General features: G+C 48.6%; 1 protein-coding gene across 3 annotated transcripts in view; it reads right to left on the minus strand.

Moving 5' to 3' along the window:
- Positions 1–1,235: 1,235 nt before the first annotated feature.
- dennd4c (DENN/MADD domain containing 4C) overlaps positions 1,236–13,144 on the minus strand; it is a 53,236-nt gene continuing 41,327 nt past the window's right edge. For all 3 annotated transcript variants that reach the window (XM_064343508.1, XM_064343506.1, XM_064343507.1), the window contains 16 exons: positions 13,008–13,136; positions 11,954–12,101; positions 11,403–11,552; positions 9,821–9,943; positions 9,518–9,640; positions 8,008–9,143; positions 7,359–7,542; positions 6,828–6,934; positions 5,608–5,783; positions 5,231–5,413; positions 4,922–5,105; positions 4,539–4,787; positions 4,136–4,253; positions 3,871–4,024; positions 3,696–3,760; positions 1,236–3,536 (listed from right to left, as the gene is read on the minus strand). In XM_064343508.1, the coding sequence (XP_064199578.1) occupies positions 3,400–3,536; positions 3,696–3,760; positions 3,871–4,024; positions 4,136–4,253; positions 4,539–4,787; positions 4,922–5,105; positions 5,231–5,413; positions 5,608–5,783; positions 6,828–6,934; positions 7,359–7,542; positions 8,008–9,143; positions 9,518–9,640; positions 9,821–9,943; positions 11,403–11,552; positions 11,954–12,101; positions 13,008–13,136 (3,366 nt within the window). In that variant the 3' untranslated portion in view covers positions 1,236–3,399. The remainder of the gene's footprint in view (positions 3,537–3,695; positions 3,761–3,870; positions 4,025–4,135; positions 4,254–4,538; positions 4,788–4,921; positions 5,106–5,230; positions 5,414–5,607; positions 5,784–6,827; positions 6,935–7,358; positions 7,543–8,007; positions 9,144–9,517; positions 9,641–9,820; positions 9,944–11,402; positions 11,553–11,953; positions 12,102–13,007; positions 13,137–13,144) is intronic.

Here is a 13,144-nt window from a genome sequence, read left to right on the forward strand (position 1 = left end):
GCACAATGGAACTCAAAATTAACTTTGTTGGTGTCTGAGGCTTTTCCCCTACACTGGAGAAATTTGCAGTATGCTGTTGACATCATTGGTGGTCTTCCGGTTAGACAGCTGAGATTGCAGTGGAACCATTTTGTACAACTTTCAGCTTTGGGTGACATATGGAGAAATGCATGAGCTGGGAGAGGGAAATAGGTAGAATTAGTGCAAATGTAAAAAGGCAATTTTTACACCTTCCAAATATCTGAACATGGCTTTACAGTTGAAACTTGTTTTTGGTGTTGGATTTTTACTGTCTTTCTGCACCGATGCACATGCAGCCTGTTGGCGCTTGGTGTTACTCTGTCAGCCTATGCACAATTCTTGGGTAGTGTTGTCATTGCTGTTCAGTTGAAATTAAATTGTATGGCACTAATGAATGGCAGAAACATGCATTTATTTACAGTACTATGGGGCATTTACTATAGAGGGAGGATTTCAGTATTTTGTGAACCAAAGCGCTCAAATTTAGGCATTCAAAAATGAATGCAACATTTGTTTTGGGGGGGAAAAATTAGGACCAGCAATGCCTTGTCCATTAGTTATGATTAAGTTGGAAAAAACAAGCAGTTGCAATAAATCTCTGAAGGAGATCCGGTGATGGTCTGTTGCAGGTCCACATTATGTTGCAATAACCAGTTTACTGGGAACAGGAAACCATGTTAATTTCAGTGCTGCACGGCAAATCCCTACAATGGAAAAATTAGTTTTTATCAGATTAGGTTTCCAGCACAGTCGGTGTAATGTAATTGTACAATGGCAATCAATTTACAATCTGCAGCTGAACATATTGTACCTACAAAAGATTCAAAGAGAAAGCCCACCAATGTACCAGAAGTTTATATAGAATGCAGATTCAGTAGGCATTACAGATTTTAGTTCCCCAAGTTCAGAAAGTACTAGTGTTTGTATAGGGGGAAAATATTTATCAGATAAGACAGGCTGTCAGGAGTGAATATTACACAAAATCAAATAAAGTAATATTACAAGATTGATGTCCTGATATGTCTCATCTAAAAGGGGAAATCTAGTTTGTTTTCAGTTTATGGATGGGAAATTATATTGGCCAAGTCTGAATGTATTCCATTGGATAGACCTGAACCAACCTACCGATGGCATTTTTATCTTCAGGTAATTTTTTATTATATGAAATTACTTCAGCTTGTACTTTCAAGCAAGTTAACACTGACAGAGAACCGTTTTAAATCAAGACAACATTTATTGCAGTACAATTCTGTACAGACAATTCACATACATTCCACAGGACGGTAAGGGACAGATTATCCATGATCTAAAAAGGGTAGTTTTGCTGTACAACCATTAACTGAGTGCACCAACACTCACCTGCAGGAAAAAGATCAAATGTACAAAGTCATGTGTTGGAATCACCTGTCACGTCGTAACACAAGAACCCTGCGTGGGATGCTGGAATGGATGAAATCCAAGCAGTGCAATTTGATATCAGGACAAAATTCTCAATAACGACAACACAAAAAAAACAACTTTACAGATCTTTACTCTCCCATCTCTAGAAACAGCTACTTACACAAAGATGCCCAAACTGGGCATTTATAAAGAAGCACTCGAGTAGGTCTGTTATTAAACACTGCACAGTCTGATAACTAGCTGGAATGTTCTCCATTTTGTCTTTCTTGCTTGCGTGTTAAATTATCTTAGCATAACCTCACCTATTTAAATGTAAACTTACAGTTTATTTTTAAGTAAGCTTTCTTTTTAGTAAGTGGGGAACTAGTTTCAGTGAATGCATGGACATGAAGCAAAATAAGAATAAATTAGATTTTTTAAAAAGAGGCTAAACAATTGTATTATTTCATGTTAATTATACAACTGTGTGAGCTAGCATTTCCAAATAAACAAAACTAATATCCTGGATTGTTTAAAAAAATCCTTCACGATGAGGCCTGTTTTTCTCCAGTTGCACTACATGTTCTTGGAACAAGAAGTCCTTGAAAATCCAAAACTTGCATCCCAGATTCCCCCCTGTTATCATGCTTACGGTGCACGATATGCCTATTTAAAATTACACAAATTTAAAACCCTTGAAAGAGTGGCAGTTGAATTAGTTGAGTTAACTTCTCTGCTGTTGAGGTACTGTGCTAGCCATTCATTCCCATGATAGGACACTCCTTCCCAACATACCAGCTCTAAATTTGCTGTAGGAAAGGACATGGAGGCAGGTGAACGGGGTGAGAGGGAGCTGTTCTCAGTAGTAGAGTCTCTTTTCCCTTGTGATTGGCTGGAACCCTTGAGGCATGGACCCAGATTCATAGCCATAAGGCCAAAATGGGTCCTCTCCCCAACTACTATCCACTGGTTAACTGTAGCTCCTCTTCTTAAGATCTCAAACACATTCAACTGATTCCTTAAAGTCTTTGTATGTGTGTTCATATGTATGTATACACGCACATACATAGGTATGTACATATAAATAACATAACCACAAGGCCCTTTACTGTGAGTTCAGGATGTAGGAATGTATGGAACTGATCTGATTGTCTACAGCCACAGTCCACTCCCTGCCAACTTGTGCTAAAGTAAGCACCCTCACAAGTCATCTCGGAGGCACGCGGGCTCACAGGGTCGATGGTGAAAGGGATGCTGGTGTTTTAAGACTCGGTGTGAAGAAACGCACATCCACTGAAGAAAAGACAAAAACAAACCTGGCAACCCTGGTACAGATTACCACTTAGAAAAATATATACATGAGCAAACAGTTAAAACCTAAAGTTGGCCAGTCTGAAAGTGCATATATGTACATCAAATAACTTCTTCAGATATAGATATGCTCTGTGTGTTCTACTTCTGATGCAAGTGGTTTTGGGGTGAGTTTAAAGTGAAATAATAGGACTCTCAGTTGAGCACAATGCATGCTGGCTTCTGGCAACCATTCCCCAGCTGATGCTCGCCACATACTCTTCCTGCTGAGATGCAGATTTAAAACCTAAAACGCTAAACCGAGACATCTGATCAGAGGAATCCAATGTTCAGCAGACTCCATGTTCGAACTGATACACATTCTCAACATCCTCTGCACAAGAAGTCTAAAGTGTCCCTACTGCTAAACAGATGTGGGTTTTCTGCATCAAAAAAATAGATTTGTGTTATAGCGAGTGGGCGACTAGGTGAACGGCACAGAAGCAGAACGAATACAAGGCTTTCAGTTTGATTTTTTAAAAAGTACCATCTTTGGGTGACAATCCAGATGTAAAATTCTCTGTACAAATGTATCCCCCTTCACCCTCGCCCAACATCCAATCAATCACCTGGTCCCGCCCACTTTCTCATCCCGTGTGTGGGAGCTGCTCCAAGCGTGATGCCCCATTTCTCCAGCAGGGGGCTCCGTCATATGACAGGTGCACCGAAGCACTTCAGGCACCACTGCACACTGCTGCTGGGTGGTCTGTCCATGCGAGCCAGCGCTTTCACCTGCTCCGGGCTCAGCTCATCAAAGGCTGCTCTGTACTCTCGGTCGAAGGCCTCTGTGAGGAGAGAGGGGCGTTTGGCAACAAGAACAAAGAATGTGTCGGGGCTTAAAATAAACCCTTAAAATAAGGCAAGGGCATGAATGAGTGATGTTCTCCTAGTTTAATACAAGAGGGGACACAATTTCCACATGTATGCAAGATGATTCCACTCACCTATGTCGATATTCTCTCGTCCTAGGGACACCAGGGACAGGAAGAGGATTTCCCTGTAGATACTCCTGGAACATGCAGGACATTAGATCTATTAGATTAGATTCCCCCCTCAGTGAGGTTTATAATAGTGGTCAGTAATCGAGGAGTGAAATCCTTGATGATCTCAGCGTCTCACCTTTGGCGTTTTACGTTAGGGTGCCTCTTGATCTCCCGCAGCAGGAGGTTGATGGGTCCGTACACGTCGTTGGTCTGGATGCACCTGACGATGCTGTTGAGCAGAGTCCTGGACTCCTGGTGCTCAGTGGGGGCCAGAAGTCCCTTCTTTTCCCCTGGAGCCAATAAAACCACAGCAGCAGCTCAGCATTGTGACAGTCATGCTAACATTATTCATTCAGACCTGTGCAGGCCACTGCAGTTAGAGGGCGACGGTGAGCACTCACTCAGGGAGCGCCAGAGCAAGTAGAGTGGCTCTCCGGGCTCCTGGTGCAGGTTGATGTTGTCCCACAGCAGCTGCACGTATACCTGCTTGCTGTCCTGGGACAGGGACGTGTGTGGGAGCTGCACAGTAAGGAGGTCAACAATCAGCACTGTTCCAGCTAACCGTAGCACAGAGGCACAATCATTTAACAGCGACCACGGCTAATCGCAAATAATCACACATTTGGCCTTTTATTCTATGACAAAGCTACCACAAATTATACATATCCTTTGTTAACCACACAAATGTGCTTTAGCACAGAAAGCTATATTCAGCCTGTTCCAGACAGCATGGTCCCATAAGGGAATCTTCTCCATCCACCACTGCAGTACCATCCTGTGCAGCAGGACTGAGCGTGAGCTCACCTGCACTCCATTGTTGCAGTGCTCGGAGGTCAGGATGAGGCCGGGGAGGTGGCTGGGCAGTTCCAGCCGGCGGAAGTACCACACCAGGTTCCAGAACAGAATGGGGTGCTGGTTGAGGAACTTGTGGGTGTAGATGACCTGGTCCCCCTCGTTTTCCAGCAGGGACTCCAGCTCCTTCCGCAGCACCAGGGGGCTGAGGTACGGCACGGACACGGGCAGCGGGTTGGCCCTCTTCTGCCCCAAAGTATTCTGGGAAACACACCGTAGGATGGCTCTCTCAACTGAGGTTTACACTTAATAATTGTGCTCTTGCTTGACCATTAATACGACCTGTAATGAATGTGAATTGACAGGTGCCTCTGAGGAGAAGGGCAGAAGCTCACCGACACCTCCTGCAGGCTGTTGGGTAAGCTGGTGGTGGAGACCCCATGGGACGGCCTCTGTGATAGGTCCAGGCTCTGCAGAGGCCCACCCACGCTGTTGCTGCGGGTGAGAGAGGCGCCCCTCTTTCCCGCATACTTGTCCATCAGTCCCAAGGGGTCCGACTGCACAGGTTCTAGTGCCAGGCTTAGGGGAAGAACAATGCAGGAGTGGATTTCAGTAACACCGTGAGCAGTTTGGTCAGTCACTGTCACACGGTTAGAAACTCCACCGACATGCAATGGCAGTAGTGAAAATCTGCTGCTGCCCACCTCTTCTGAGCACCAGCCTGGTCCCCTGGGGCCTCTCCTGGGCTCTCCTGTGAGGACTCTGGGAAAGCCATGAGGTCCGAGGCCCCTGAAGGGGCCCCAATCTTCTGGTCCACAGGCCCCGGGGCCACCGGCGTGCTGCTGCTGTGTATACTGTCCCCTGAATTACTGGGTTTCAGGAAGAACCTGGAAAGGACAGAAAATGTATACACTGCTATACACCTTCAAAGCAATGCAATACAAATGGCCAAAGAATCCTCAATGTCAACCAGTTACCATGACTACAAACAGGCCAATAAAAAGAGAGATATTATAAACTATTGCAGTCAGTGCAGCTGAATGACTGATTGCCCGGGGGCCGGCTCAGGGCCGTCACTCACCCAGCGCTGCCGCGCAGGTCACGGAACTCCACGTTGAGCAGCGGCAGGAAGGCACTCTTGCAGAAGGGGCAGGTGGTGTTGAGGTTGGAGTCGTCGGCCGTCCAGCCTGCCATGATCTCCTCGTCGTATACCAGGACCTCACACGAGCGGCACTGGGAGCAGCTGGACATGAGTACCTGCGGGAGGGGGGGCGAGAGAGCAGCTTACAGCCCCGCCCGTTCTGCAGGTGCGAGCCTCTTACGCGTTTTACCGCCACCGTCCTGTCTACTTTCGGTGTTTGTCTTGTCCCTTTGTTCACTTGTTTCAGGGAATTAGGTGCATTCGCTGCCATCCAATCAATGCAAACCATGTAATATTTACATCGACTGATACAACAGCACAATAATACACAATCCAAACACCCCCCCATGTGACTCCCTGTAGCCAGCAAGCTTCCATCCTTTGACTGCAGGGAGAAGCTGTCTCGGCAGAACACTTTGTGTGCATCCGTAATTGGGTTTACTTGGCACTTTTTAATCTTTGTAAGTGAAAGATTATACCATCAGTGATTCTAATAAGAAGATTATACCGCATCAGGTTATGTTATATTTGTGACTCATATTTAAGCATCTGGAGTCACTTTGAGGGGATTTTTTCTGGAGAACTTTTTTTCCCCCACAGGCAGTAATAGCAGAATTGGCTGGGTTGAATCCTTTGCCCTGTAATCTTCCTCACTGTTTGGTTCTCCCACAAACCAAGCAGAGTAGGCTCTGTCATCGATAGAATAAGTTCACTGCACTGGACCGTTCCAACAATAATGATAATTTCTGAGGTTTTTGGTGCATGAAGACACCTGCTCTGATCTCAGTCTAGGCTTACTGGCTTTAACATCAGCAGTTATTTAACTGACTAATTAAACTTAAAGGTCCAAGCCTTAAAGGTCCAATATGAATGAAAACATTGACTAAGCACATTTACATGCATCATTAACATGAATGCATCTCCAACGACACAATTCTCACAGAATGCTGGCTTGTAGCACAACAAGTGAAATGCAGGCATTCATTATCAATGATGTTAAACACACAACAGGGTGCAATTAACAGCTCACTAATTAAATTCAGTTGGAAAAAAGATGGGACCACAGAACTATCTGTGGTTCAGACACATATTTGGGCTCTAGTGTGCAAATAAAGGAAGTGCAATTTCAGTGAGTGAGCTGCAGGGGGCACCATTCTCACCTCTAGTGCACAGTTTTGGTAGATACTGGAGGAGCTGGCATGGAGGGAGGAGCCCTGGTCTGATCTGTCAGACTCCACGCCCCTCCCTGCCTTCCCCGGGGTCATGTCTGCATAGACAGAAGAAGAGAGAGAGAAGGGGTGAAATTGTAAATATTACTTTCTCCCCACCTACACCACTGGTGTCAAGGTGCAATTTCATCAAAGTGCATCAGCGCTTTGACAATATGAATATCTATTTTGCATAAGTTAGCCGACTCCTAGCCAAAAATTCAGCTAAATTACATATTGTCCCGCAGAAGTTCTTTCATTTGGGTGAAGAGATGAATGTGGCTACACACCAGAGGGGAAAAAAATAATGGAAGTGACATTTTCTTTGACCTGACCTCTGTATGTGTGTGTATATATGCGTTTGTGAGTATATGTGTCTGTGTGCGTGTGTTTGCACATATGTATACATTTGTGTGTGTATCCGTGTGTGTGTGCGTGTGTATGTATCTGTGTGCAGGTCCGTGCGTGTGTGCGTGTTCTCACGCGCTGGCTGCTGCGCCCTCCCCGTGTCGCTGCTGCCGCTGCTGCTTCCCAGGCTGGTGCTGCTCCGGGTGAGGCCGTTGGAGGCCAGGCCTGGGATCAGGCCCCGGGGCACGGGGCCGTCCACCTCACTGCGCCCAAGCAGGTTCTCCTCCAGCCTGGCAGGGAAACCCTGCACCTGGTCCTCCTGAGAAACACACACACATGCACGCGTGCACGTACGTACACACACGCACGCACGTGAGCACGTACACACACACACACACACGCACGCACACCATACACGCCACACAGGCACAAACACCCACACAGTCAGTCTACCATGCAGGGCTCACAACACTTCAGATAACTTTTGTAGGCACATATGTCCTGGATGATACTTGAGTAGGACAGGGCTGAATGAGGTACAATAAGATTTATATTATGATTATGTACCTCATTGTCCTTTGTTTTTGCTGTAAAATGTTCTGTCCCTTATTGTGACTTTTATGCAAATGAAAGCGGTGATGCACAGCAAATTTCTTTAGAAAGATCTATCATCCACATTTAGCCTGATCAATCGTATCATACTCATCACCCTCCAATTTTAAATTCCAATGAAAAACAAGAATTCCCCATACTGTTTTTCCTTCCCAGAGTGCACCTCACTCACCTCGTCATCAGAGTAGGAGTAGGCATTGGCCACCGCGCCCCACACTTTGCTGGCAACGTTGGCAGCCTGCTTCATGCCGGACTTGAGCACGTCCATCTTGGGTCCGGAGAGCAGGCTGTCCATCTTGATGCCGGAGATGGAGTTGATGACAGACCCCAGGGATCCGCTCTGGGAGGACCGGACCAACGCGGTCAGCGAGGAGGACCGCTGGCTGGGACTCTGACCGAGGTTCTTGGACTTCACGGCGAAGGTCTTGGAGCGTGTGACGGCGGGGCTGCGTTTGGGGGTGTCCCGGGCTGAGCCGGGCGGCTTGACGGGGGCGACGGGGAGGCTGGACCTCCGCTCCAGTGCCTTTTTCTGCTCCGGGTCCACCGCTGCCTCCTCTTCCTTGGGCGCCCCCTGGTGGAGCTCCATGCTGGAGGACTTGGTCCCCAACGGGCTCTTCAGGTTCATGTACATCTCGATCTCGTCGGCCAGGTTGCGCGACACCACCGCCGGGACCGACCGGGACCCCTCACTCTGCACCGAGAGGGTTTCGGCGCTCTCAGACACTATGAGGGACAGGGGGTCGGCCCCCACCTCCACGTCCTCCCTCTCAACCGCCCTGGGCAGGGAGCCGCCTTTCTTGGAGACGTCCTCCTCCTCCTCCTCCTCCTCGTCCTCGGCTCCCTCCTCCAGCAGGGAGGTGTCAGGATTGGCCTTGGCCTGCGGGGTGAGAAGGGCTGTGGTCTCACTTGGCTGAGGAGGGGCGGGGGACACCCTACTCTCTTCCGACAGCTTGTCTTGGGAGCTGTGCAGGTCCTCCTCTGACTCCAGGCCATGGAAGCTGGTGGCGCCGGCGGTGGGGGGCGGGGTCTTGCCCCCGGAGAAGGCGGCGGCCAGGATCTTGGCGTCGGCGCCCATGGCGATGGCGATCTGGTCGACGCCCATCTCCAGGCCGCCCTTCTTGAGCAGCATGTTGGCGCGGCTCTCCGCACTGAAGCTGCAGCTGCGCTCCGAGAAGGACTTCTGCCGCTGCTGCTGCTGGTGGTGCTTCTGAGGCCCCGCCTCCTCCAGGGGCAAGGCCACGCCCTCCTCCAGGGCCACACCCTCGCTCTTACTGTGCAGGGTGAACAGCTTCCCTGAAGCGCCACGTGCTGGAACAGGCCAGAGTGTGGAGAACTGCCATCAACACAGAGCACATTACAGTAGAGCACAACAAACTTAAAAACCCCAGTTTTAAGGTGGGTTTGGCTACAATCTGAAACATAACCAAAGACTTGAAACAGGAGAACTAATTCTTTTCATAGGCCTGTACACAGAAATGACTATTACTAAATGTTAACAATAATAATAATAATTCATAAACCATTTCTAGGCTACGGATGGTAGGTTTGTGGTAAATTCAATTGTATAATAAATTAATTTCATCATGATAAACAGAACAATATATGTTGACTGGATCTTCCCCTCATACGCATAATGGAAAGTATTCGGGTAGGGGACCAGGGTACGAGTTATAACGCCTCACCAACTCCTCTCCCTGCCGTTCTGTCGAAGCTTCCTGTGGAGAGCTTCACTATGCTGGGCACCGGGGCGGGCACGTCCTCCTCCACGACCACAGCGCTGTCCAGCGAGCCAGCCACAGAGCCCCCTGAGGAGGAGGGGACAGTCACTCGCACCCCCACAACAAGCCTCCGGTGAGCTGCTGGAGTTCTCCCATCTCCCTCGCCCCCACCCTCTATCAGAGTATTCAAACGAGGTCACCACGCCCTGTGTCAGTCGCTGACGTGACTGAGCTGTAGGTGAGGGTTACTGGGGACGGGCTCCTTACCGTTCTGCGCTTTGGGCTTGTCGGGCTGGTCCGAGTCGGCCAAGGGAGCCGCGGCCTGGAGGCCGTCGGGCGCGTCCTGGTGCAGTTCGTCCTTGGAGCCGTACCCCTGATCCGATTGGGCCCCTGCAGCAGAAAACACGCCCTTAAGTACAGTCGTACACCCTGGCACCCTTGCTGTGTTCTCACAGCCCAATTCAGAGCTGAGAGACTAGGGCCAGAACGTAAGACACTGCAGGAGTTCATCTCACATTAACACCTGCGGCCCATCCCTAGGAAAGAAGATGTACAGTTTGCGCAGGGGTTTAGAATTACAAGTGACCACCCTGAGCAATAAAACAGCTTGTGAAGCCCTAGAGAGTGACACCACAGCCAAAACACTAAGCTGCTGAAGCATGCACATACACGCATGCACAAATGCACATAAACACACATGTGCATGCACATGCACATACACAAATTCACATGCGCACACATACACAGGCTCACACACGCACACACATACACAGGCACACACAGGCACACACACACACACACACACACGCACACACACTAAGCTACCTGAGGGGAGCCCACCCTTCCCCAGAGCTATTTCCCACAAAGGCCTAGCCAAAGTGAAGGACTCACGCGCCAGAGCGAAACACACAGACAGGCGGGTGAGAGACACGCGCTTCAGTCACCAGGAATGCAGACAGGCTAATGAAGTGTTCAGTACACGGCAATCTCAAACAGGCTGTCTTTATTTTAAAACATTTACTAGGAATGTGCTTCTGACCAAAAAAAGGCCTCAAAGTAAAGGATTGACACAGTTAAGGGAGACAAAAAGAAAGGAAACCGCAGATTTATGTTCCGATGGTGTGCGATGTAAAATAAAACTTGAGTGTTTGTGGTCAGAGCCAGTGTCTGGCACACTCTTCTTGTGCGGTTGTAAAGTAAAACAGCAGACTTACAAGTTCTACATTTTTTCCAAGACCCAATTTACAGTATAGGACCCTGCTGAATTTGATTTTATCTGCGAAGAACTGCAGTATTAGCGCAAACAACAACCTAATACAACAAATGAGAAGAGCAGAAGGGACTGAGAGTAAAGAGGAGCTCCCACATGTTTAAACCGGATACGATGAGCCGAGAGACCCAGCTGTGCAAGCAGAGCGCCCGGGAAGACTGGAACACGCATAACTACAGACACAGTCAGGCAGTGTGGGGGTCAAGGCTGAATTTGGGGGAGGGGGGATTCAAGGCAACATGGGGGGGTAGAATTAAGACTGTGTGGTGTGTGTGTCTGTGTGGTATGTGGGCTGTGGAAGTGTGGGTGTGGTGTGTGTGAGAGAGAGTATGTGTGTGTGGTGTGTGGGAGTGTGGTGTGAATGTGTTTATGTGTGTGGTGTGAATGTGTGTGTGTGTGTGTGTGTGTGGTGTGAGTGTGTGTGTGTGTGTGTGTGTGTGTGTGTGTGTGGTGTGAATGTGTGTGTGTGTGTGTGGTGTGAATGTGTTTGTGTGTGTGGGTGTGTGGTATGTATGTGTGTCCGTGTATGTGGAGGGGCTGGGGTGAACAGCATGGCTCTCGTGTTGGGGTACACGGTACCTGTCCCGCAGTGGTTGTCGGAGGCCTCCCCCACGATGAGGCTGCGGGCGAACAGCGTGTGCTCCTCGCTGTTAGCCTCGTTGGAGCTGTCCGCGCTGCCGTGGCTGATCCGGTCGCCGTCGCTGCTCGCTGCTCCCCCCGCCGTCACCCCTGCACAGGTCAGCCAGGAGAGGGCGCACTTACATCACACCGTGTCATTCTCACAAGCCACTCACAACACTCAACCTCACTCACTCATTACAGTCACTGTTTTCTGTTTATTATTTGAGTCACATTCTGAAAAGATGCCAGAATATATATGCCTGTAAAGAATGCTACGTGGAACATTGCTAATTTATCAAAAGACTAACATATTTTACCATGTGCCACAACTGAATGAGCTTCATTCTAATCCCATGGTGAAATGAAGACCTCACTGCTATGTGAGGAATAGCAGAGTACTCAACATGTTGACCAGTGGGTGGCACCACTGATCCAGATACCTGCGCATCAGGCTTCCCAGCTTTAACACGTGGGTCTTTCAGTGCGTTTTCAAGCATGTTGGTGCTCACCTGCGGTGATCAGAGGGGGTCCTTTAGGGGGAGCTGCCCCTCGCAGTGCCTGTTTGAACTGTGCCGCCGCCCGCACCACGTTGCGCACCTTCGTCCACATGAAGAGGCCGCTTCGATTCTGGCTGGGCCACGGGCTCTCCAGGACAGCCTGCGGAGACAGGGAGGGGGGATCAGGGCCAGGCCGAACAAAAGGTCCGATAAGCCATTCACCACGAGGGGAAAAATGCCTCAACACCGACGAGAGAAACACAGGAAGGACTGCATACGGGAGCGATTAAACATGCAATTTAAAACGAAAATGTCCCACATTCCCTGAACAATTTTAACAATTGGCCTCAGGCGCTCATTCCTCCATATCTGGCGTCGCGATCAGCTCACGCATGGAAAGAAAGAGAGAGTTAACAATTAATCTATTATCTGCATAAGTGAAACACTCAATTGGCTTTGCTGTTTGTTATCGATCCTCCAGGCAGTCTGCTTGACTGGCCTTGCCGTTTCAGTTCTGTCATTAGCCCAGGTTCACACGAGTGCATATTCCCTGCCTAGCAGCGCTCTGTGGAGCTGAGCTAACAGTCAGTCCTCATGCAGATAGACAGTACAGCACCCTGTAGTACAGTACTCTTCCCGGTTACACACATACCTGCCCCACTTTCCCTGTTTCCCATTATTAGATATAGAATATATCATGAGATCCATCATCATGGATAATCAATGGACAGGCCCATGTGAGTTAACATCTACATATTTAACAACCATAGAGTACATTGATTTACAGTAGCATCCGTGTGTGACGATATTGTACTGTGATGTTTGTACTGCATGTGACAGTATTGTGGTGTAGTACCTTGTTGTAGTACCTGTATGTGAGAGTATTGTGGTGTAGTACCTTGTTGTAGTACCTGTATGTGAGAGTATTGTGGTGTAGTACCTTGTTGTAGTACCTGTATGTGAGAGTATTGTGGTGTAGTACCTTGTTGTAGTACCTGTATGTGAGAGTATTGTGGTGTAGTACCTTGTTGTAGTACCTGTATGTGATAGTATTGTGGTGCAGTACCTTGTTGTAGTATCCGTATGTGATGGCGTTGGGTTGCAGTCCCGCCTTTTTCATCTCCATCAGTACCCGTACAGCCATGACAGGCAGGACCCACACCCCACACAGCTGCATCACCACACGGTAGCACACCTGTACAG

Source organism: Anguilla rostrata, chromosome 7, assembly GCF_018555375.3.
Source record: "Anguilla rostrata isolate EN2019 chromosome 7, ASM1855537v3, whole genome shotgun sequence".
Classification (NCBI taxonomy): Eukaryota; Metazoa; Chordata; class Actinopteri; order Anguilliformes; family Anguillidae; genus Anguilla; species Anguilla rostrata.